The 25,699-nt window shown below is 37.6% G+C and overlaps 3 protein-coding genes and 1 non-coding gene across 6 annotated transcripts; 3 read left to right on the top strand and 1 right to left on the bottom strand.

Moving 5' to 3' along the window:
- The first annotated feature begins 6,629 nt into the window (after positions 1-6,629).
- LOC140876369 (callose synthase 11-like) lies at positions 6,630-12,469 on the top strand. Its single transcript, XM_073280325.1, has one exon. It carries the CDS (start codon positions 6,847-6,849, stop codon positions 12,169-12,171), a length of 5,325 nt encoding a protein of 1,774 aa, XP_073136426.1. The 5' UTR covers positions 6,630-6,846; the 3' UTR covers positions 12,172-12,469.
- LOC140876541 (small nucleolar RNA J33) lies at positions 9,809-9,888 on the top strand. The gene has a single exon (XR_012148846.1). It is a non-coding gene; the product is annotated as a small nucleolar RNA J33 (small nucleolar RNA).
- Positions 12,470-15,937: 3,468 nt separating the features above from the next.
- On the top strand, positions 15,938-18,942 carry LOC140875253 (scarecrow-like protein 28). The gene has a single exon (XM_073278906.1). The coding sequence runs from the start codon at positions 16,727-16,729 to the stop codon at positions 18,776-18,778; it is 2,052 nt and encodes a 683-aa protein (XP_073135007.1). The 5' UTR covers positions 15,938-16,726; the 3' UTR covers positions 18,779-18,942.
- Positions 18,943-20,341: 1,399 nt separating this feature from the next.
- Positions 20,342-25,699, bottom strand: LOC140874633 (probable transcriptional regulator SLK3). 3 transcript variants are annotated; one of them, XM_073277980.1, is made up of 11 exons: positions 25,638-25,699; positions 24,255-24,605; positions 23,677-24,161; positions 23,335-23,466; positions 23,184-23,244; positions 22,806-23,023; positions 22,614-22,682; positions 21,983-22,083; positions 21,665-21,758; positions 21,506-21,575; positions 20,342-21,280 (listed from the first exon to the last, which is right to left on the bottom strand). In XM_073277980.1, exons 2-11 carry the CDS (start codon positions 24,538-24,540, stop codon positions 20,616-20,618), a joined length of 2,181 nt encoding a protein of 726 aa, XP_073134081.1. In that variant the 5' UTR covers positions 24,541-24,605; positions 25,638-25,699; the 3' UTR covers positions 20,342-20,615. The 3 variants fall into 3 exon arrangements, with proteins under 3 accessions (XP_073134081.1, XP_073134079.1, XP_073134080.1); XM_073277978.1 differs by having other exon boundaries at positions 20,343-21,280; positions 23,677-24,605; XM_073277979.1 differs by having other exon boundaries at positions 20,344-21,280; positions 23,184-23,232; positions 23,677-24,605.

Below are 25,699 nucleotides of genomic sequence, written 5' to 3'. Positions count from 1 at the left end.
TTGATACGAATCAATAACTCTGGCTCAGCACTGATTGCATAAACTCGCATCGGTCTTTTATCTGTCTCAAATACATATCCAGAACTACAACAATCTTCAATCAAATTAGATACACCTATCGTAGACAAGGATAAAGCACATACCTTTCTACTTAGGGCATCCGCTGCTGCGTTAGATTTTCCCGGATAGTATTTGATTTCACAATCAAAATCCTTCAACAAATCAAGCCATCGTCGTTGTCTCATATTCAATTCAGATTGTGAGAACAGATACTTCAAACTTTTGTGATCAGAAAAGATTTCAAACTTCTCGCCATATAAGTAATGTCTCCAGATTTTCAATGCAAAGATGATTGCAGCCAATTCAAGATCATGAATCGGATACCTGACTTCATGGGGTTTCAGTTGTCAAGAAGCATAAGAGACAACATGTCCTTTCTGCATTAAAATACATCCCAAAGCCTGGTGAGAAGCATCACAATAAACAACAAAATCACCAGTACCTGTAGGGATTATTAGAACAGGCGATGTAGTCAATCTCTTCTTTAGCTCGATAAAACTCCTTTCACAAGCCTCGGACCAAACAAATGGTGCATTATTCTGTGTAAGCTGTGTAATAGGCTTCGCTATAAATGAAAAATCTCGAATGAATCGACGATAATAACCTGCCAAGCCCATAAAACTTCGAATTTCTGGCACAGATGTCGGTCTCTGCCAACTGATCACAACTTCAACCTTACTTGGATCCACTGAAATACCATCTCCTAAAATTACATGACCAAGAAAAACAACTCGCTGCAACCAAAACTCACATTTGGATAACTTGACATACAATTTCTCTTCTCTTAATATTCTCAATACAGTTCGGAGATGATCAGCATGTTCACACAGATTCTTAGAGTATATCAAAATATCATCGATAAAGATAATCACAAAGTCATCTAAATATCTTTGAAATACTCTATTCATCAATCCCATAAAAACTGCCGGTGCATTCGTTAGACCAAAAGGCATGACTATGAATTCATAATGGCCATACCTGGTTTTAAACGCAGTTTTAGTAATGTCTTCGTCTCTAACCCTCAGTTGATAATATCCGGATCGTAAGTCAATCTTCTAATATACTGACGATCCCTGCAATTGATCAAATAAATCATCGATACGAGGTAAAGGATAGCGATTCTTTACCGTTGCTTTGTTCAATTGCCGGTAGTCAATACACAATCTCATCGATCCGTCTTTCTTTCGAACAAATAATACCGGAGCACCCCATGGGGATACACTCGGTCTGATATATCCTTTGGCCAACAAATCTTCAAGTTGGTCCTTCAGTTCTTTCAATTCAATTGGTGTCATTCGGTACGGTGCTTTCGATATCGGTTGTGTATCTGGCATCAATTCAATACCGAAATCTACCTCTCTGTACGGTGGTAATCCTGGAATCTCGTCAGGGAATACATCTGCAAACTCACTCACCACCGGTATATCAGTCAATTTCGGACTAGTCTTCAGTATATCGACTGCATAAATAAGGAATCATTCCGCCCCTTTCTGTAACAAGTCAGTCATAGAAAGAACAGATATCAAAGGAATTTTGGCTCGTGATCCCTTACCATAGAATTTCCATTCATCAGTCATATCAGGTCTGAACCTTACAATCTTCTGAAAATAATCCACTATAGCTCTGTACTTGGTTAGCATATCGATACCGATTATGCAATCAAAATCAGATAAACCAAGAACAATACAGTCAAGCTCAACTTCATTACCTTCGTACTGTAGTACACAATTTCTTACAGACTTCACTGATACTATACATTTTCCCAACGGTGAAGATATAGACACTACAGTAGCTAATGACTCAACATGCAATGAATACATCGTAACAAATTGTTCAGATATGAAGGTATGCGATGCACCAGTATCAAATAAGACATAGACAAGATAACCAGAAAGAAAACAGTTACCTGCAATCACATCGTCCGGTGCTGCTTGTGCTTGCTCTTCTGTCAATGCAAACACTCGTGCTTGTTTCCTGGGAGGTTGATTCACTGTCTGACCTCCTCCTCTACTCGGTGCTACAGGCTGTGGTTGAAAAGAGTGAACAGAAGATGTAGGTTAACCTACCGGTCTCGATGATCCTGCACCCTATGCACCTTCATAACCTCGTTGTGGACACACCCTCGCAAAGTGTCCCATCTTGTTGCAAATGTGGCAGCTTCCAAATACACCTCGGCATTGGTCATTGGTATGACGACCACCACACTTGGTGCAATATACATCAGACTTCTGTCCAGCCCTAGACTGTCGGGAACTACCTGAACTCGAAGAGCTACTACCACCAGATCTCTTGAAATGTTTACTTTTGCCCTTGAAAAAGTTCTTCTTTCCACTACTGCTACCTCCAGCTTCAAATCGAGGTGGCGGTGGAATCTGTGACTGTTCTTGGGATTGTCTCACTGGCTGTGGCACAAACGATGCTCCTCGTTGTTTCAATATCCCTGCTTCTGCACCCTTTTCTCGATTCAGAGCATCAGCAAAGGTATTCGGTCTTCCCGAATTCACAAGTGTAAATACATCAGGATTCAAGCCATTGATGAATTGATCGGCTTGAGCTTCATCACTAACAGCGATATGTGGAGCAAACTTCAACAGGCTAGTGAACTTTGCAACATATTCTTCGATATTTAACTGTCCCTGTTGCAAACTCGCAAACTCTGCTCCTTTGTCCTTGCGATAAGACACAGGAAAGAAACGCTGATAGAAAGCAGTTCGAAATACAGACCAGGTAATAACAGTACCTTGGTTCTCCAATGCTTTCTTCGTCGCTATCCACCAACTTTTGGCAAGACCATGCAATTGATGAATTATCAGTCTCACACGACGATCATCTGAATAATCAATAAACTCGAATAACTGCTCAATATATTCCAACCAGTTCTCGCACTCTATAGCATTCTCAGTTCCTTGCAACTTCGGTGGTTGGAATGACTGGAATCGTTTCAGAAGTTTCTCCATCGGATTAGCATCACTAAACTCATCAGTAGACGTACTACCCTGTCCATGTTCAGACACTGTCACTGGGACCTGTGCAGCATTCGTTTGTTCAGGCTGATTCGTAGCCAATGTCTGTCTAACCCTTGGTGCTGGTCGGTGAGGCATATCTGATTATCAAACAGATTAGTGTATAGTTCAATCTCAATTACAACAAGTCTGTTACAATCCACATTGCCTTCATAAAAAAAATCGAGTTTCGATTCATCCCCATAATACATGCTAGTACTTCAGTCAAATAACCAGATAACATGTAATTCAACCCATTGTATAACATATTCTTCGCATATTATCACAACATCATGTGACAATTTAATATCTGTAATCAATAAATCATATACCATACAATTATGAAAGCAATAAATAAATCAGAATAGAAAACTCGATCTACCCCGCTCATCTAATCTCAGTCCAAGAAACTTATGTTCTGATACCACCTGTTGTGGGGACCTCGGGTTGCTAATCTCATCTTAGGGAAATTAATAAAATTTTAACATTCATTAAACATCAATTAATAAACCAAGAGCCAAGTAAAATATTTTTTTTTTTTATAAAATCAGTGCCTCGCTCGATCGGTGAAAAACACCCGATCGAGCGAGTACAAATGCTCAACTCTCGGATGGAACATAATTTGGCCTCGATCGATCCGTCAACTTCTGCGGATCGAGCGAGCCAAAAACTAAATTCTCTGTTTTGCAAAATACAGGGCTCGCTCGATCCGTAGAAGTTGACGGATCGAGCGGGCTTCAATTTCCAAAAAATCTGCAGATCACATTTTGATGTCAATCCGATTCCTTCCAATCTAAATCATCAACACATGGACCAATTCATGATATAACAATTCCAAATTATGCATATAAACATAACCAAGGTCTCAAGCATCTATACATGCATTTTATTGCATCGAACAAGTCGCTAAAGATCGTAAACGACAACAATTATCTCAAATGTCATACATGTAATCCAAACCAACATAACTAAGGTTTAGTGCTTCTAAAGTTCAAGACATCATCTACAACCCGAGTCCTCACGTGCTAGACTCTCTCCCAGCTGTCAATGACGTCGATGACTAGCTCCTGCCCCTTCTGTTGTCATGCACACATACAAAACAAGACAACAGCCGGATAAACTCCGGTGAGAAACAATTCTCAGTATAACCAACATATAGAAAGTGTTAAATAAATCATCTTGACTCTATTTAAACTCGACTCAACAAATAGAGTACGTAAACGCTTTACAAACGAATTGATTCACATAACTTCAAAGCCATCAAGATTCATAACTGATCTTGACATGGATATCCATCTAACGAGTTCGTAACCGACTCGCAAATAAGGTTAACATCAACCTTGGCATAGAATCAATTCAATATAGCATCATATCAACTCGAATATAAAGATTCACTACCTGTGATGGATCGACAACATCACAATCAAATCAAAAACATAAATAAGTATGTGGTTTTTTGCGGGCCAACTCAAGATTAGTCGTTCTTGAGTTTCAAAGTCCCTACTTCGCGATGTCGTCATTATACCTTCGTTTATCTCGGTTCTGAACTCTTCAAATCTGAAAGGTACAATCAAAATACATATATCAACTTTATTTCAATCTATCATATCAAAAACGAGTCAAAAACAACATAATATCATCGATCAAACTCATTTCAAACCTCAATCCAACTTCTTCGGTTCAAAGTTGTTGTCTCGAGTCGTTGGCCTTCCAAACTCGACTGAAACGGAAGAATAAAATTTCATAACATTCACATCATCAAGATAAGTGTTTCAGCTTAGCTATCGAATAACAAAACAGTCCAAAATCTCGATTAAACGGCGTAGCGATTGAAAATCGGTAACCGACGTAATCCCGAAACCATTTCTTTTATTCAAACCATATGTACGTGCTCTCAATCAAGAAAACCAGCTGATATATCATTCAAAACTTCATCTCAATAGCTATAAAAATCGATTAACATGCTTGAATCAAGATTGGATACAAATAACACAAACTCATCAATCCGGTTTCGATATAGAATCGCATAAACGTCGATAAACATAATCGAAAACTCAACATCTGATATCTATCAACTTTCGAGCTTCAAACCATACTGAAAGATATAAACACTTACACTAAATCGAAGCCCTCGTCGTAAGGATTCCAGAACAATTTACGGAATCGAAATCGGACAACCGGTTCAAAAGTTACGGCAAATCGAAAATCGAACTTTCAAAAAAAAAATGATGAAGGAAGGGCTCTGTTCTTGAATTCTGAATTATGCTGAACAAAATATGAGTCTTACACGTTGCACATGCAAAATAATCTGATAACTTTCAACCAAAATTGCACTTTAGTCCCTCATCTTTTCAATAATTGCAATTTGGTCCTCGACCCTTATTTTAATTCAATTTCAATCCTAAATAATTTAAGAATATTAGAATTTAAATCGAAACTCTAAATATTCCCAAATTAAATATACTCGGATTAAAATTAAATAAATTCGAATTAATATTAATTAATCCCGGGTTTTACACTATGAAAATGACGGCTCAATCCACAACATTTTAACTAAGGGGTTAGTACTTAGTGAGAACAACTTAATTAATTTTGATTGACATTAGGCGAGATGGAACGAAACACTGAGCTTCCACTCCATGGAGGAGATGGAGTGAGCCTCTTGTTTTGGGGAAAAAAATCTTGTTCTATGGAGAGAGAAACAACACAGGATACTGTGCATTAAAATATACATGATTTCAATATTCCATGTGTGTAATTAATTAAATAATTAATTATTTAATCATGTGATATGAATTACAGAAGTCTATATATTGCACAGTATTCTGTGTTGTTTCTCTCTCCACAGCAGAGGATCCAGATCCTTGATTTGGTGGGTCAAAAAATCATCAATTTAATATAGGAGTGTTCAAAATTCGGATAAAACCGAAAAAAATCGTAAATCCAAATCGGAAAGATCAAACATCGAATTAAACCGGAAATTGAATTTTGAAATTCGGATATAAATGTTAAAACCGAAATTTATTTGATTCGGTTTCGGATTATATGTCAAACCCGAACTGAAATTAATAATTTTATTTTTATTTTTATTATATATTTTATGAGAAGATATTCATCAGTTAATGATCATTTATAATAATTTTTAGTTGATTATTATTTATTTAAGTTATTTAAACTTTGAATTTAAAAATTTTACAAATAAATCATATAAAAAGATAATATATTATATTTTAAATTATATTTTAAAATATATTTATATTATCAATAAAAATAATTGTATCAAACCAAATAACCGACCGAAATAATCGAATCGAATCGGAGAAAAAAAATTCGAATATCGAATTATATATTTTTAAAATCAAAAAACGAAAAAACCAAATAAAAAAACCGAAAACCAAACTAAACTAAATTGACCGATTATAATATCTGTAATCGACGATAGACTCGACTCGAGTGATATTTTGAAAACACCATCAATGGTCAAATGTCAATAATATCCGTCAAAATTAATTAATAAATAATAATCTCAGGTACATTCACTCATAAAGAGCAGCGCGTGTTGTTTGGGCTGCACAATTCCCACGTTGGCTTTTGCAGTCCAATTCGAAACGCAAAGGTATCTGCTTTTTCATTCTCTCCCACGACTCCACTCCCATCTTTTCCATTCTTGCGCTTAGATTCGCATAATGTGAAGGCACTTCCAAGAATATACTCTACTGCTGTGCTTTGTTGCAAAAGATCCCGCTTTTTTCATGCTCTAGGCTTTGCATTTCATTGAACCCGTATGAATTTGAGGCAGCGCCCACCTCCCGTGGGTGGCCGTGCACCTCACGCGCCTCCGCAGCGGCGGCCTGACCGCCGCCACTTTAACATTATCCCCATCCACGAACTGCTCCCCGACCATCCTTCCCGACAGTACCCGGAGGTGCGTGCCTCCGCTGAGGCCTTGCGTACAACCGGTGACCTACGGAAGCCGCCGTTCACCCCATGGAACGAGAATATGGACCTCCTGGACTGGCTGGGGCTCTTCTTTGGGTTCCAGGATGACAACGTTCGGAACCAGAGGGAACACTTGGTGCTCCATCTAGCCAACTCGCAAATGCGCCTCCCGCGGCCCGGTGCCGTCGATAGACTCGACGCCGGTGTACTCCGGCGGTTCCGCCAGAAGCTCTTGAAAAATTACACTTCCTGGTGCTCTTTCTTGGGGAAAAAGTCTCAAGTACGTCTACCCCATCACCATAATCCCGAGGTCCAACGCCGCGAGCTCTTGTATGTATGTCTTTATTTGTTGGTATGGGGTGAAGCTGGTAACTTGCGATTCACCCCGGAGTGTTTGTGCTATATTTACCATCATATGGCATTGGAACTGAATTACATTCTTGACGATCATTTTGATGACAATACGGGCCAGCTTTTTGTACCCTCTACATGTAAACAATTTGGTTTTCTGAATTATGTTGTTACTCCTATTTACACGATGATGAAGAATGAGGTGCGGAGGAGTAGGAACGGGACTGCCCCTCACTCAGCTTGGAGGAATTATGATGATATTAATGAGTATTTCTGGAGACGAAGATGCTTTAAGAGGGTGAAATGGCCAATTGATTTGAGTTGCAACTTTCTCTCGGCTGATGACAGTACTAGGGTGGGGAAGACGGGGTTTGTTGAGCAGCGAACTTTTTGGAATTTGTTCAGGAGCTTTGATAGGCTGTGGGTTTTGTTGATACTGTATTTTCAGGCTGCTGCTATTGTTGCTTGGGCAGGAACGGTGTATCCTTGGCAGGCTCTCGAGGATAGAGATGTACAAGTACAGTTGCTCACAATCTTTATTACCTGGGCTGGTTTAAGATTTGTCCAATCTATTCTTGATGCTGGCACGCAGTATAGTTTGGTCACAAAGGACTCGAAGTTGATTGGTGTGAGGATGGTTTTAAAAAGTATTGTTGCTCTGTCTTGGTGTGTTGTGTTTGGAGTATTCTATGGTAGGATCTGGAGCCAGAAAAATTTTGACAAGTCATGGTCATATGAAGCATATCAAAGAATTTTTGTTTTCCTTAAGGCCGCGTTAGTCTTTGTCATACCAGAGTTGCTTGCTTTGCTCCTGTTCATTATTCCCTGGATTCGCAATGTGATCGAAGAAGCCGATTGGCCAATTTTTTATGTCCTGACGTGGTGGTTTCACAGCAGAATTTTTGTGGGTCGAGGGCTTAGGGAGGGGCTTGTTGACAACATAAAATACACCCTTTTCTGGGTTGCAGTGCTGGCTTCAAAATTCTCTTTTAGTTACATCCTTCAAATCAGACCGCTTGTTGGTCCAACTAGAGATCTCTTGAATCTCAGAGACGTTAAATACATGTGGCATGAATTTTTTACTAGTACCAACAGAATGGCCGTGGTTATGTTGTGGGCTCCTGTTGTTTTGATATATTTAGTGGATTTGCAAATCTTTTATACAATATTTTCCTCTCTTGTCGGGTCATCAATCGGGTTGTTCTCACATTTGGGTGAGATTCGGAACGTGGAACAATTGAGACTTAGATTCCAGTTCTTTGCAAGTGCCTTGCAGTTTAATTTGATGCCAGAGGATCAAGATCCTCGTTCTGAGGCAACTGTTGTGAATAAACTACGCGATGCTATTCGCCGTGTTAAGCTTCGTTATGGTCTTGGGAAGCCATACAAGAAGATGGAATCTAGTCAGTTGGAAGCCACTAGGTTTGCATTAATATGGAATGAAATACTCATCACTTTGAGAGAAGAAGACCTCACCAGTAATCGAGAATTGGAACTACTTGAACTACCACCTACCTGTTGGGATATCAAAGTGATACGATGGCCTTGTGTTCTCTTATGCAATGAGCTACTACTTGCACTGAGCCAGGCAGTGGAACTTGCTGATGCACCTGATAGGTGGGTATGGTTTCGCATTTGTAGGAATGAGTACAGGCGATGTGCAGTCATGGAAGCTTATGATAGCATCAAATACTTGCTTCTTGAGATCATAAAATGCAATACAGATGAACATTCTATAGCTACCAAATTTTTCACGGACGTTGATAATTGTATTCATTCGGAAAAGTTCACTGGGGTCTATAGGACAACGCTTTTGCCTAAGATTCATGAGCAATTGATATCTTTCATCGAGCTTCTGCTTATGCCTAAGAAGGATATGGATAAAATTGTCATTGCGCTGCAGGCCATGTACGAGCTTGCAGTTCGAGAATTTCCAAGGGTGAAGAAATCTGTGGCTCAGTTGAGTCAGGATGGTTTGGCTCCTCGTAACACAAATACTGATGCAGGGCTGCTTTTTGAGAACGCTGTTCAATTGCCCGATGATGAGGATGCTTTCTTCTACAGGCAACTACGTCGGTTGCACACAATCCTCTCTTCTCGGGATTCAATGTACAATGTCCCAATGAATCTTGAGGCAAGAAGACGAATTTCTTTCTTTAGCAACTCGCTGTTTATGAACATGCCTCGTGCACCCCGGGTTGAGAAAATGATGGCTTTCAGTGTATTGACTCCTTATTATGATGAAGATGTTCTGTATGGAAAAGAAATGCTTAGAAGTCCAAATGAAGATGGAGTTTCCACTTTGTTTTATTTGCAGAAAATTTATGCAGACGAGTGGGAAAATTTTATGGAGCGCATGCGCGGAGAAGGCATGCAGGATGACGGTGAGATATGGAGTACCAAGACAAGAGAGCTCAGACTTTGGGCATCATGCAGGGGCCAGACACTATCTCGTACTGTGAGAGGCATGATGTATTACTATAGGGCTCTTAAGATGCTTTCTTTTCTCGACTCTGCACCGGAGATTGACACTTGGCAAGGATCACAAGAACTCAACGCACTCGGTATGCTGAAACAGAATGGTGGTTCTATCAATCAAAGCTCCAGTGTTCCAATCTCTCGAACACTAAGCAGGGCGGGAAGCAGTGTGAGCCTGCTATTTAAAGGACATGAGTTTGGTGTTGCTCTGATGAAATATACGTATGTGGTTGCCTGCCAAATGTACGGAGTACACAAGAAAAAACATGATCCCCGTGCAGAGGAAATCTTGTATTTAATGAAAACTAATGAGGCGCTCAGAGTTGCATATGTCGATGAGGTTTCACTAGGAAGAGAAGAGGTGGAATGGTATTCTGTGTTGGTGAAGTTCGATCAACAGTTGAATGAAGAAGTGGAAATCTATCGCATCAAGTTACCTGGTCCTCTGAAACTGGGGGAGGGTAAACCTGAGAATCAGAACCATGCGATTATCTTCACTCGTGGTGATGCTCTGCAGACTATTGATATGAATCAGGACAATTATTTTGAGGAGGCACTCAAGATGAGGAATCTGCTGGAGGAATTTAAAGTAACTTATGGCATCAGGAAGCCTTCCATTCTGGGCGTTCGCGAAAATATATTTACTGGTTCTGTCTCATCACTTGCTTGGTTTATGTCTGCCCAGGAGATGAGTTTTGTCACACTGGGGCAACGCGTTTTAGCCAATCCTCTCAAGGTTAGAATGCACTATGGTCATCCTGATGTCTTTGATAGGTTCTGGTTTTTAACTCGGGGTGGCATTAGCAAGGCTTCAAAAGTGATTAATATTAGTGAAGATATATATGCTGGGTTCAATTGCACTCTGAGAGGTGGTAATGTGACTCATCATGAGTACATACAAGTGGGTAAGGGGAGAGATGTTGGATTAAATCAGATCTCAATGTTTGAGGCCAAGGTTGCCAGTGGCAATGGCGAGCAGGTTTTGAGCAGAGATATATATCGATTGGGTCATAGGTTGGATTTCTTCCGCATGCTCTCAGTTTTCTATACAACCGTGGGCTTCTTCTTCAATACCATGATGGTTGTGCTCATGGTCTATACATTTCTATGGGGGCGACTGTATCTTGCCCTTAGTGGAGTTGAGGATCATGCTAACAGAAATTCCAACGACAATAAAGCCCTTGGTGCAGTCTTGAATCAACAATTTGTTATCCAAATTGGTATTTTCACAGCCCTACCAATGATTGTCGAAAACTCACTGGAGCATGGATTCCTTCCAGCCATTTGGGATTTTTCTACAATGCAGTTGCAGCTCGCTTCATTGTTTTTCACTTTCTCAATGGGCACCCGATCCCATTTCTTTGGTCGGACCATCCTTCATGGGGGTGCCAAGTATCGAGCTACTGGACGCGGTTTTGTTGTGCAACACAAGAAGTTTGCTGAAAATTATAGGCTCTATGCCCGCAGCCATTTCGTGAAGGCGATTGAACTCGGGATAATTTTGATTGTTTATGCTTCTATTAGCCCCTTGGCGTCAAATACCTTTGTTTATATAGCTATGACCATATCAAGTTGGTTTCTTGTACTGTCGTGGATAATGTCGCCTTTTGTGTTCAATCCTTCTGGCTTTGACTGGTTGAAAACTGTGGAGGACTTTGGTGACTTTATCAACTGGTTATGGTATAAGGGAATGTTAGCCAAAGCAGAACAGAGCTGGGAAACATGGTGGTACGAGGAACAGGACCACTTAAGAGCAACTGGTCTTTGGGGAAAACTGTTGGAGATCATTTTAGATCTTCGATTCTTCTTTTTCCAGTATGGAATTGTATACAATTTAAGGATTGCTGGAGGTAATACAAGTATTGTTGTTTACTTGTTATCTTGGATCTATCTGATTGTGGCTGTGGGTATTTATATAGTCATAGCATATGCTCAGGATAAGTACGCTGCAAAGGATCATGTCTACTATAGGCTCGTTCAGTTACTCGTTATAGCAATCACGGTACTTGTGATTGTTTTGCTTATTCACTTCACTGATGTTGATATTGTCGATTTCATAAAAAGTTTGCTGGCATTTGTCCCCACGGGATGGGGTATGATTCTTATAGCTCAGGTGCTTAGGCCCTTTCTGCAGTCCAGTGTGGTTTGGGAGACTGTTGTGTCATTGGCTCGTTTGTATGACATGGTTTTTGGATTAATAGTCATGGTTCCTCTGGCATTTCTTTCCTGGATGCCTGGATTCCAACAGATGCAGACAAGGATATTGTTCAACGAAGCTTTTAGCAGGGGGCTTCAGATTTCCCGTATTCTGACTGGCAAGAATTCAAACCCTACATCATGAATTGTTCAGGATTCCTAGCTAATTTCAATGAGAACAGCGGCGCCTTTGGGTCATCCTCATTGCTGTTTGAGTAAATTAGGTTCTAAGGAGTCGTTTTTCGTAAATTGTTGAACCGATTGCTCTTTATGTTGTTCATCTGTAGTGTAGCTTCTTCTTCTTTAATGTCAACCTGTAATTTAGCTTGTTTTATCATCGGTAAGTAATCAAGTATTTTTTTTGAATTTCTCCCCGATCCTGCCTCAACCTCCATGCTAGACTTTTGGATGTTGTTATGTTTATTCAGCTCTTTCAATTGTTTTCTTGCTTGTGTGAGTTGCCTTATCCTTTGAGAAATCAAATTTCATGAATTTTCTCTTCTAAATGATGTTCCAGATTCTCTTACTTTCATGCTTCTGTAACTGTAAGTTCATCCTTGTAAATGTTTCAAGTTTCACGTCTATATCTTTCTAGGGAGATGCTATGATGCACCGGTGCATCATCTACCCTTGTGGGCCCGGGTGCCCAATCAAGGGCAGATGCTGCACCGGGTGAAGATCACCCGTTGTAGCATAGCCCGAGCCCTCTTTCTATTACCTGAAATATAAATTGGAATTATTACTGCATATTTTAGCCGCTGATCTTCTATATGTACTGTACTGGTTATCTTTTTGTGAAAGTAGGAACCAACAATGTCGATTGATCTACCAATTACTTTTAATATTGGAATTTTTGGCCGCCGTTATATAATTTTCTGTGGCGTATAAATCGGCGTCCTCTTTATTGAAAAATACGATATATTTTTATTATGAAAGACCATGAAACTCGCGGTCGCTATTTTTTGACGTGCATTGAGTTAAATCTTGAGGTTAATACATTAACATGTAAACCAAACTAGCCATATAAGCTATACCGAGAAATAGAATACATTTTGTAAGGCTTAAACTTTGGTTTGGCCGTAACAATAAGCTAATAGTGGACAGGCGAACGTAACATTCATTCTGGGTATGGTAAGTGGCGGAAGTCGGAACTGCATGGTTTTAAGAGGGTGCAATCGTACTTTCGAAATTTTGAATTTTTTTATTAATATATATATATATATATATAATATTTTTTTTAAAATATAAATTTAATTGCACAATCATCCTTTGAAATGCTTTACAAAAATAGTAAATTTATAAGATATATCTTTTAAATTTTAATTTAATTCTATATCGATTAGGATAATTTTTTTTTATGAACAAGAGAATAATAAGTTTATTTTAAGACTACAATATATTTGACATTGAGCTTTGTCGAGGGCCAATAAAGAATTTGTTTGGATTTGTGAATCGTGACCGCACGAGTGGGTATCTAAACATTGTGCGAAATATGTCTGATACAATTGATAACAAATTTATTATTTATCATTTTCAAAGTATGAAATCTAGCGAATATTATTGTAAATATATATAAAATTAATATATGACTTTTATTTGAATTTTGTGTTACGTTAATTTTTTAGATTTATTGAATTCATTCCCATTGATGGAAAATCCTGATTTCGCCTTTGATTATAGTTTAAAGTAGGATTAAATATTTTTCAACGTTCAAGCGATAAGTTTTAATTAAACATTTCAACCAAGATATACATCTTAGATTGTAGTAAACACATCGACAAATGTAAAAAATAAAAATTAGAAGGTAGGAAATTGCGAAATGCTTGGTTTCCCTTTCGAGAAATATTGCCAATACGCGATAATGAAAATTCATTTCTGTTCTCTTTTTTTTCCCCCTTTTGTTAATAGCGATGTAATGTTTCTTAAAATAATTGATTAAATTATAATTTAATTTTTCTAAAAAATATATCAATAATAAATTTAAATTTTTATTTATTTCTATTTTTTAATAATTTCAATTTATCCAAAATACAAACAAAATAACTAGAAAATTAACTAAATATAGCAAATAATTATAATTTAATAATAATGAAATATGCATTAATTTGTGATATTCATATTATAGATGATTTTAAAAACTTATTAAATTTGTTGAATTTTTAATTGTTTTTTTTACTGTAATTTCTAATTGTTTTAAGGTTTAGGTATCGAAGGAAAAAATAAATCGATTCTCATATCATTTCTACTCACCCAAACACCAAAATGGAGATAATAATCTATATAATGCAGTTGAATATCTCTATCTCTATCTCTATCACTATCTCTATCTGTATTTCTATCTCTATCTCTATCATAATCTTAATATTTTATATAAAAACATGATAACTAAAAAATGACTATAGGATATATAACATTTAACCCAATATCACTTTTTTTAATAACAAATATGTGATGTACTCGACACATATATCTTATAAAATGAGCTAATGGGCCTGACTCATATGAACTAGGGTGCCCTTCGGGATCAACCCTTTTTTTTTAAAAATGAAATGGTACTAGACCAAAATTTTTATTCAAAATGTTACTCCAAACTTCAAGAAAATATGGAAAGTAAAGTCGTGTGCAAATTCTGTTTCAAAAATTGTTCATTGTTGACGTTAACACGGTTTTAGAAAAGGAAAAATACAATAATCACATCAAACACGTATTATTTACCTTTTAGGCTCCTTTTGGCAGGGATTATTATTAATGTACAATATGTATAATTTATTTTATTTAATCTCACGTTTTTTTCGTCATTATTTATCAATCTATTATTTATTTATTTTACATTAATCAAATCATTAATTATTTATCTTAAATCAATCAAATCATTGAATTTAAATTATTATATTGCCCCTTATAAATAATATTATTCACATTTTATTTATTATTACAAAGACAAAATGATAATTTTATATTTTTATATAAAATTCAATCAATCAAATCAAATAAATTATAATCTATCAATCAAATCAAATACTATATTCACTATCATTTCTTATTTATTTTTTATTACATTGCATTACTTGTCTATATATTATTCAAAGAGTACCATAAACTAACTATGTGAAATCATGACGTAATTTTAGATTTGTTTCATCTGATGAAAGTTTCACATGATTTTAGATTAAAAAAAAAACTTCCACATGATTTTAGATTAAAAAAAAACTTCCACGTGATTTTACTATATTATAATATCATTATTTTTTCTAAATATTTTATTTTCTCTTTTTACTATTTCAATTTTAAACATTGATAATTTTTTTGATTACGAAACGCATCACATTCAAAGCATGTCAAAGTCTTTAGCAACTATTAGATCACACAACACGAGAAGATAAATTATTAGCATAAAACAAATTTAGAGAAATATTATGCTCAGGCACAATTTCATATCCCCTCAAATATATGAAATTTTTACTTTAAAACTCAAATTTGACTCGTTAAATAAATTAAATGGCTTCACGACTGCAATCCTTCGAAATATCAAAGTAAAAGAGGCAATGTAAAAAGTAAATAAAAAAAAAAAACCCAACGGTCGAATTTCCAGGTGAAAGTGAAAAAAAAAAAAGAAAAAGAAAAAGGCATAATTAGAGTCCAGGCACGTGCGTACCACGTGTCTTCTCCGAAAACCATAATTTTGTCGTACAACTAAACAACGGTCACATTTCACCGACAAGATCCCCCAACGGTCATATACTCCTCCATTCTCCGCCCTCCGATTCTAATCCAACGCTCACGATCTTAGCTCTCGACCCATATTCTCTTTTTACCGAGCCATCATTTTTTCTCCGTAGAATCAGATTATATACGATGAAACAACGCTACAACAAGGAGTTGCTTATTTAATATATAAAAACTCAGCTTCTTTCTGCTTTTTGGGTTTTTGGGTTGTGGGGTTCTTGATAGGTGACTAAGTGACGGAGATTTAGGACGGATAATGATTATTTTGTTTATTTTCTTGCTTGTTTGATGGGGTTTTGATCTGGGTTTTTTTGGGGGGTGGATTTTGTTTTTGCATTGAGTGACTAGCATGGATTTGTTGGAGTCGATATTTGTTTGTTTTGATCTTTCATGCCCCCTGTTTTTGTGCTACCATTGTGAACATAGGTGCATCTGCAGAAGATTATTGCGTACATATCAGATTTCTTCCAAATGATTTCACTTTGAAAGTTACGGAATCCGATGATCTGTTTTAGGTAGGTGTTCCCTTGGTTTTGTTGATGTTTGATTAATTCTTTGATTCTTTGTTTTGTAATTGCTAATGATTCTTTGAATTCTTTGTTGCATATAAGTGGTTGGATTGATTCTTCATATAGGACACAGAAAAGCATATTACACGGGAGAGATTATATTTGGTTATGATATTTCATTGATTTTGACATCGGATTCCAAATTTTTTTTTTCTTGTTCTTTTCATTCTTGGAACTCACACACTCACACGATAGAAACTCTTGATTTCTCCTCATAATATTGTTTGCACGCAATCTATACCAATTCTACTATAAATGTGCATAGTTCGAAGTTTGAACAGTGTATAAATATAAGCAAGGCACACACACACAGAGAGAGAAAGAGAGATAGAGAGAGTAGAAGGGTGGGAGAGCTGTGTTTTTGTTGAAGAGAAAGGAGAAAAAAAATAGGTAAACGTCCGAAGCATGTTGGCCGGGTGTTCATCTACATTGTTGTCTCCAAGGCATAGATTGAGAAGAGAAGCATCTGCACAGTTTCAAGCTTGCCATTTTCCTACAATGAGCACCCAAAGATTGGATTTGCCTTGTACTTATGTGCGAAAAGAAGCCTCTCGGTCTCAACCCATTAGGCCAGTTGGTCTTTCAATAGAAGCGCCAATTGAAGCCAAGACTACAGGTTGTTCGCTTAGGCAGGGCATCAAGCTTCCTCCTGCTGCAACCACAGAGGGCAGGAGGGAGAAGAAAGTTGAATTTTGGGATAAAGGAAAGGTTCTGAAAAAGAAAAAGAGGTATGCGGAAAAAATATCATATGATGAGGAAAATTTCATCAGTCCAATGAAGAGAAAAAAGGGCAACGGGAAGTCAGATGGTATGCCAAAAGAGGAGGGAAACTTGAACTTCAGACAATTGGGTGGTGAAAGTTTTTGGTTTCAGCCAGGTTTCAACGTGCCACGGTCCATTCCTCTGAGTGCTGCGGGCCTCGATACACCTCAAGTGACTTTTCCTGTATCATGCTCACGAGAAGAAGAACGGGTGTGTTTCATGCCTGGTGACATGTCAGTGCCACCATTGCCCCCTTTGTCAAATATTCCCTGGTTTGATTCTGTTGTGATCACAGACCTAGGGGACAAGAATGTTGAGGCAAGATATGGTCCTGAGAAGGAAGCCTCAGGATCATCAAGTACCTCATCTGACAGTCATGGTTTAGTTCTCAGACTCAGTGATGCTCCCGTGGAGCGCGAAATTGGCAACGGCTCATCTCCACCTAATCCAAGCGAAAGTGCTGAGGCAATAGTTGCAGGGAATAATGGGAAAAATGCTCACCAGGAGCGTGAATGTATTGAACTTGTGAGCTTACTAATATCTTGTGTTGAACAAATAGGCTCAAAGAATATTGCTGCAATCAACCATTGTCTTGCCAGACTAGGGGAGCTTGCTTCTCCAATAGGTGGCTCCCCTATACATCGCCTTGCGGCATATTTTACGGAGGCTCTAGCTTTGCGTGTTGCAAGGCTGTGGCCACAAACCTTCCACATTGCAACATTCCTTCGTGAGTTTGATCGCGCTGATGATATTAGTGGTGGCACCGCATTGAGGCTTTTGAACCATGTGAGCCCAATTCCAAAGTTCATTCATTTCACATCCAATGAGATTCTGTTGAGAACTTTTGAAGGGAAGGACAGGGTTCACATAATAGATTTCGATATAAAGCAAGGGCTGCAGTGGCCTGGTTTGTTTCATAGTTTGGCTTCAAGGGGTAATCCACCTAGCCACATCAGAATCACTGGTATTGGTGAGTCAAAACAAGAACTGATCGAAACAGGTGATAGACTTGCTGGATTTGCTGCAGCACTGGATCTGCCTTTTGAATTCCATCCAGTAGTTGATAGGTTGGAGGACGTGCGGTTATGGATGCTTCATGTTAAGGAGAAAGAAAGCGTGGCTGTAAATTGTGTATTCCAGGTCCACAAGCTGCTGTATGATAGTACTGGAGGAATGCTGAGGGACTTCTTGGATTTGATTCGGAGCACAAAAGCTGAAGCAATTATAATGGCAGAACAAGAAGCGGCACATAATGAACTCAACTTGGATTCAAGGGTATCCAATTCATTGAAGTACTATTCGGCCATTTTTGACTCGATTGATTCAAGCCTTCCACTGGATAGTCCAATGAGAATCAAGATAGAGGAAATGTTTGGGTCTGAAATCAAGAATATTGTGGCTTGTGAAGGACGAGACAGATTTGAAAGGCACGAGAGCTTTGGCAAGTGGCAACAGTTGATGGAGCATGGTGGTTTCCGGTGCATGGAAATGAGTGAAAGGGAACTACTTCAGAGCCAAATGCTGTTAAAGATGTATTCGAATGAGAATTATAGAGTCGAGAAGAATGGTCGAGATGGGGCCGCCACATCTCTGACTTTGAGTTGGTTGGATCAACCTCTTTACACAGTCTCAGCTTGGACAGCAGCAGCAGCAGATTTGGTGGGAAGCTCTACATCATTTCCTCACCCAAGTTGAAACGAAACGTCTTTTTACACTTCCTCATTCACAAACACGATATCTTTGTATTCTGGTACACTACAATAGGGGAGCTTCAGTCCATTCTTTATAGGTAGAGAAATCTTGTTATTCTTTCATTCTTTGTTGCAGATAAGACTATTGAGATAGGGAAAGACAGGTACTGCTAGACTTCAGGTTTTTTGTATTAAGTTGTTTGGTCTTCCTTCTTTGATTCTTTATGTAACCTAGAGTTCTTTTTATCGTCTCTACACATATTCTTTGTATTCAAGATTATCTATTCGAGTCAAATACTTTGAAAGACGTATACTTTTTAATGAAGTGAGTTTTGTTCTCCTTTTAAAATTGTGTTTCATTTACTATATTATTTAACAAACTACTTTAATGCATATTCATTTCAATCAAATACACTTGGGATAGAATAGAACCAGATTTTGCACCTCAAACAGAGTTGTCTACTGGTTGCATGCCAAGAAACCTCATAACTACTCTCTCTATATGAAAACAGTAGCAAAATTAGCATAGAAAGCAGCATTTCTCCTTCTTCATTGCTCAGTTTCGCACAATGCACGTAAATACTTACTGTTATAGCTGCATTCTTCAGTCCATGCAAGCGGTGTTCGTCTGAGTTCTGATCTGGGAACTACTGGAATAGGTTTGACTTTTGAGGAATTTTGGGTCATCATTTTTGAAACCAATTATGGGAACTACTGGAGTAGTATATATTTTTAACACACTATGATGTGTTTCAATTATAAAAATAATCATACAATATTTCCAAAAAATAAGTAATCAACATATTCTGACGTAACATAACATATGCAATAAAAACGTTTCTTCGTAAGAACTTAACAAAGCATACACAAGATTCCTCGATTCATTTCCCATAAATATATATTTTCGAAAATATCAGAAAAACAGTCAAACATGCCCTTGACTTCTCTGTTTGCAACAAATCAGCAATGACTGAAATGGAGGAGGAGTTTTGCTTTTGTATTCTTGTGAATCGACTTTATTCAGGGAACATAAATAGTTGGTTTGAATTTATTTCAATAATTCAAATCTTATATGTGAGAAACAGGAAATGAATACATCGGATTATTCTATGCTACACCTGGAGTACTTCTCCCCCCATGATGTGGTCAAATTACAACCATTGGATCATCAATACACATGTCAATTTCCATAAAAATATAAGGATCTCACGTGATCTAATGATATTAAAACAGGGGGAGAAACACTCCCGGTGTAGCATAGACTAACCCGAATACATCAACAGCTTATTAGAAAATAGTATGGTGATACATATGGAAGATATCCTACAGTTATTTCCAATTGGAGGGTTTTAATTGAATATCTCCTTCCTCACCCAATTACATATCATTCTGAAAAAGCAAATTGGTTAACTTGAATTTATTCAAGGAGCCGCAATAAGGAGGTTAGATGGCAAATGAATCTAGCAATATAAAGAAATTCAATTTGATTTAAATTGTAAAATATACTAATCTATATGATTTTTACGTCAGAACTACGCCATCTCTCATAATACTAGTGCTAACTAATCAACACCATAAAAAACAAGTGTTCATCAAGTTATTGTATATGTATACAGTATATTATCTTCAATATTTGACAAAACCACCACAAGATAGATTTTAGTTAAAAGTCAATAATTTGTGAAACCTGATGAATCCCGTTTCTTGAATTTACTCAACAAAGATCTATTACTTACAGTTTTCACCTCTTTTCCCCTGCCAGAAATATGCTCAAAACCGTCGGCAAACATCTATGAAAATGACCACCCTAAATCTACAAAACTTCAGAAAGCTAAATGGAGTCAAAATGGAGGGCGTGGTTCTGTCTTAACAATGGTGCTATCACTAAAAATCTGCAGAATGCCATGAGGAGTAGCCTCGTTTCTTGACGCGTTAGCCAAATTCGTCTGTGACAATGATGCATTAGATCTTTCAGTAGACTGAAACCTGTTGTGCTTTGCGCTTTCATCTAAAGGCCATGAGCGGCAAGAACTTCCATTATTTATCATGTCATTTGCATATTGCGAGCTCTTTCCCCTCCTGTTGGAAGCCACCATTTCCTGAAGCATTTTATCGATCAAATGTCGATGATAGTTTTTACCAAGTTCAGAAGGAGAACTTGGCAAGTTACACGGAGGTATATCCGTATGCAGCCTAGTGATGAGAGGTTGAGAATCATAACATGTGGACCTAGTGGAAGGACCAGCAAAGTAGGAATCCAGCCCTTTTCTTCTCATGGAGGTGACAGAAGCATTTCTCCTGAATAACTGGTGGTTAAAATCAGCCAAATCCAAAGTCGACTTTGCTGGGTGAGATACTAATTCATTGTCTGTCATTCTATAACCATATTCATTCGCATGATGTTCATGACCAATATGTCGACTCTGAGGACCCGTAAACAGTTCCATTCCTTGTTTCTCCAACTGATTAATCAATTTGCAGCTTTGAACGTAATTGTTCAAACTCTCTACAAAAGGAAGTTACATGAATCAAGATACAGAAGGTTTCTACTCTCAGAGGATGATGTGCAAAAAACAAGTGACTGTATTATCAAGAAAATATACTTGCAAATGGCTACCTCGATCCAATCGTCAAGTAAAAAAAAAGAAATTAGCACTGCAATTTCAAATAGTAGCGGGGCGTTGAAGAGGAAAACCAATGTCATTTTTCCATAGAGATTTTTATTACATACCAATTGGTCCCTTTTTTCTTTCGATGCTGAATGCCATGAGGTCTTTCATCCAATTGAGAACTTCAACAATCTGCAGTGAATAAAGTCGGAACTTTCAGTCATAGAATATTGGAATTTCATAAACAGAGTCAAAGATTCCAATTCCCTGGAAGATTTTACCTGTAAGAACCTAGCAAATGTTTTGGGGTATCCCAAGCCATTCACCACTGATAAATCCATACTTCTCGCAAGTTGATGCCCCGCCGCAACAAACCTATACCAGAGAGAGAACGATAGAAGACATTAATTCCACCTCTAGTGCTCTCGTAGTATCATTTGAAAGGTAGTCAATTTTCAGCTTCATAAAAATTTTAAAAAAATTTATCCACTTATTAATACAGTGCAGATGGCAAAGTTGGATAAAAGCCTAGCCTTGATGGACATCAAGATCTGCGCTCAAACAACTTCGGAAAAGGAACAATAGGTCTAGTCACTTACCTATCACGATTTGCATGGAAATCATCAGACAAGGCACTTATAAAAACCCCATTCTGAATGTCATTATGAAATTTCTGCGCCGAACGAGCCAATTGATCAACCTGTGAGGAAAATTATTTTATTTACTTAATTGAAGAACAAACCATCTATTCAAGCTGCTCCGCTCACTGTCAAGCAATAGTGTTTTTCAATGGAAATCTCGTCTTATGATATTTTTCTATGCTCCATCCAATGATTTTACACTGTTAAATATAATTATATTGAAAATCAAGGATTTTTTCTGAAAGCTTGACAGTATCTGCACCCTTTGGACATTCTCATAATTATGACATCACTCAAGAATAAAAATATTCCAATCTATTAACAGAAAAGATCATTCAACTGAGAAACAGAGCAACTAAAAAAAATTATTTGTGTGTTTATCTTGTCTAAATCAGAAATATCTTCCTGGTCATGATGTCAGATGCTTAATAGATTCTGGCCTAGCATAGTACTGCAAAGCCAATCCACAGTTTAGAGAAGAAATGAGCATTGATTTCATGTATAGTGAGAATTTACCATGCGAATGGAAGACACTAGATTAACTCATACCAAAATTGCAATTACCAGCCCAAAAACTAAAATTTAATACCTGAGGAGCAATCAAACTACGAAGCAGGTATTCCTCATGATCTCGTAAACAAAATTCCCAGGACAGTATCTAGCAAAATTTGAAAATCAAACTATAGTAATGGATAAGACTAAAATGTGGGGCAATCCAGTAAAATGACTAATATTAAAGACACCACAAAATAAATAAGCTTTGAAGAATGAAAAATAGTACCTTCAAGTCCAATCTGAAAATAATTCGCAGCTTACCCTCGTGGACAACACGAAAGTTTTCATAAATGCTCTCTTGAATGGCTTTCCTGTACTCCAGCACCAGTAGTCCAGAGGGAGCTTTGAAATATGCGTGAGGTAAATCCAGGAACAGAATCTCATCCAGTATACCACTATCAAATTTTGTTTTTAAAAGTCTAGGCAGTGCCTCAAAAGTCGCCTCTATAAAATCACAAGAAGAAATGTGCAGATAAAATTGCCAGATAGCCAAACAAGGGGACAAAACTCATCATTGGATCCGTAATTCAAAATGCAAAACATGTATAAATACAGGAAATATTTGAGAAAGTAGACTCGGACAGAAAACAGAAGTAGGGATTACCCTGTCCCTTTCCTGATCTGGAACCACATATGTCACAACACCATGGCTCCTGAAAAGGTGACTGAATGAAATGAACTCGTGAAAAATAAGATGATCTGATTTTGGTCTAGTTACTACTCTCAAATATGCAAAAATCAGATCCAAAACTGACCAAAGGTTTTGGGTAGAAAAATTCGGTAGCATGTTTCTTATCATCACTATATGTAGAGAAACACCATCTTTTCTTTGAATCAGGGGCATAGTACTCTGATACAAATTTCCTCCAATAAACTAAGCTGTTGTCCTGCGATGGGAGAGAAAAGAAAGTGGCTGATGAAAGAAAATGTGTGGGATGTTTCTTTCCTGGAGCTATAAAATCATGGAAGTTGTGAAAGATTGAAATAGAAAGAGAAGCCCGTGAAAATTAATATAAAGCTAGGAAAATCGAAACAAAATTATAAGATGTCATATGTAAGTTAAAAATACACTCGAAGCCAAGAAAAGAGTAACTAACACGTGGTCGACTCCGTAGATGATATAGATACTGCATGAGTCGTCGAGAACAAAGATTGTTGTCAACTAAAGTTCCAAAAGAAACTTTATTGCCCAGGTCTTGCAACATATTTCTCAAATGCTCTTTCGGAACCTGCATTTGAACCCCCCTAAGATGTGGAACTGAAGGAAAAATCAGTTGATGCTGCTGATTCTGTTCCCTTTGCTGATTAATGGTTTCATTAAGTTGTGTGTTGCGGCCTTGCAACCCCTTGAACAATAATCCCTGAACTGTTTGCTGATATGGGATGTTCTCTCCGTTGACATCAATTCTTGGTTTTTTCAGAATTTGAACAGGAGCTGCAGATTCCTTCTTTACCCCAACTGGAAGTGATTCTAGACTAGTTTGTGACTCTGGCCTAGACAAATTTGTAGAAGCTGTTGAATTGTCCATTTGTCGCCTCTTTTTCCCTGGTCTGCCTTGATCCAAGGGAGAAACTGTTTTACCTGTCGATGAGTCGTTCATGAGTTTACTGCTTGAGAATGGAATGCATGAAGGGGGTAAACTAATACAAGGCTCCACATTATTGATGCAATTACTCGGCAAATCAGCACTATTTAGGGAAGGTAAGTTGATAGAAACAGCAGCTTCATGGACTACAGAAGATCTAAGGTTTGAAGATTTCCCCACACCAGGCGTGTTCATAAAACCGGATGCCAAGTTCGTGTTCAGCTGCGCCATCCTAAGAATAGAACCCAAATTCTCTTCTTTTTTCAGGGATATCCTAGAGCTTAAAGACTCTGAAAATACTCCACCACCATTAGCAAGAGATACAGCAGGAATTGTCAATTTGCCGTTGGAACCCAAGGAAGATTTCAAATCCATCTCTTGCCGGAGAGTCGTTACAAGAAGCTTCACAACTTGGAAGAAAGTTCACGAAATAAAAACTCCTAAGAAATGGAGTGGACACAAAATAAATCGTCAGTATAGTAAGTAAATTAGTTTTGTTCAAGAAATGTTAAGATACACAAATTTTCCCCTTAGATGGATAAGTATCTCCCACAAGTTCAACACGCTCTACAGAAAACTAAAGTGGGAAATGCAAGCATTGAACCGAAAAAATGTTCAGAATGGATGAAGAATGTCAAAGGCCTAATTACATCAATAGATGCCCCCAGCTTCGAGGACGTAGGTGGTTTGTTTTGCATTAATGCCTAAATAATATATAACCCAATAAAAGTTTACGGTAAGATAAGTGAGTGACAATGGGTACATATATAATTGTGAATATAAAATTTGTGACTGATTCACACAGAATCGCAAATTCCCATCTTCCTCAATACTTCTCATTATTCTAACACGGAAACCAAAACCCGAGGAACATTTACAGAATTTAAATGTTTTCCAACAGAGAAAGCAGCAAACGAGTTAACCCCAAACCAAGTATCAAAGAAGACACGGAACAGTCATCTTGTGCTTTAAATTTACAGTAAGGATAACGAAAATTAAGCTAACCCAAGAATACAAATTAAAAAGAGTCCATTATGTGATCTATTTTTCTTTAGTAAACTAACAAATCACACATGCAAGCCTAGAGTCAAACACACTCAACCTCGTCCAAGAAAGTAAAACACAGAAACATCAGAAAGAACGAAAATAAGATAAGGGAGAAAACACAAGCGCTCACAACCCAAAACTCAAAACCCATAAAAACCCTCAAAAATCAACCTTATACCGCAGTTTTACACGTGAACAAGTAAAGATCATAACATAAAGCCCAAAATTTCCTACTCAAAGATAAACTATCTACTCTTGTCCCCCAATTTTTTCCGTCTCTTTCTCTTCGTGCTTTCGTTTACGCGCAGTGCAAAACAAAGCATCATCCAAACAAGAACAAAAATAGATGAGAACCCCAAAAACCAATACTTTAAGGAAACATTACGGAAAAAACAAAGAAAATGGGGTTCGATTTTCTCATATACCTAAGGAATCAAAGCCTCGAAATGCCATTTCTCAATTCGTACTCTGTGTTGTGTGTGAGAAC

This window comes from Henckelia pumila, chromosome 1 (assembly GCF_033568475.1).
Source record: "Henckelia pumila isolate YLH828 chromosome 1, ASM3356847v2, whole genome shotgun sequence".
NCBI classification, from domain to species: domain Eukaryota; kingdom Viridiplantae; phylum Streptophyta; class Magnoliopsida; order Lamiales; family Gesneriaceae; genus Henckelia; species Henckelia pumila.
Note: the sequence above shows the minus strand (reverse complement) of the source record. Positions and strands in the feature narration are given on the sequence as shown.

What these genes read in the sequence shown, in the direction of transcription:
- LOC140876369 (XM_073280325.1), top strand. Translation starts at nt 6,847, where the DNA reads ATGAATTTGAGGCAGCGCCCACCTCCCGTGGGTGGCCGTGCACCTCAC.
- LOC140875253 (XM_073278906.1), top strand. Translation starts at nt 16,727, where the DNA reads ATGTTGGCCGGGTGTTCATCTACATTGTTGTCTCCAAGGCATAGATTG.
- LOC140874633 (XM_073277978.1), bottom strand. Translation starts at nt 24,540, where the DNA reads ATGGATTTGAAATCTTCCTTGGGTTCCAACGGCAAATTGACAATTCCT. An exon ending in GTAGTTTGATTGCTCCTCAG is followed by an intron (nt 22,084 to 22,613) that starts GTATTAAATTTT and finishes TTTTCCTCACAG; the next exon opens with GTTGATCAATTGGCTCGTTC. An exon ending in TTCCATGCAAATCGTGATAG is followed by an intron (nt 21,759 to 21,982) that starts GTAAGTGACTAG and finishes TCTCTGGTATAG; the next exon opens with GTTTGTTGCGGCGGGGCATC.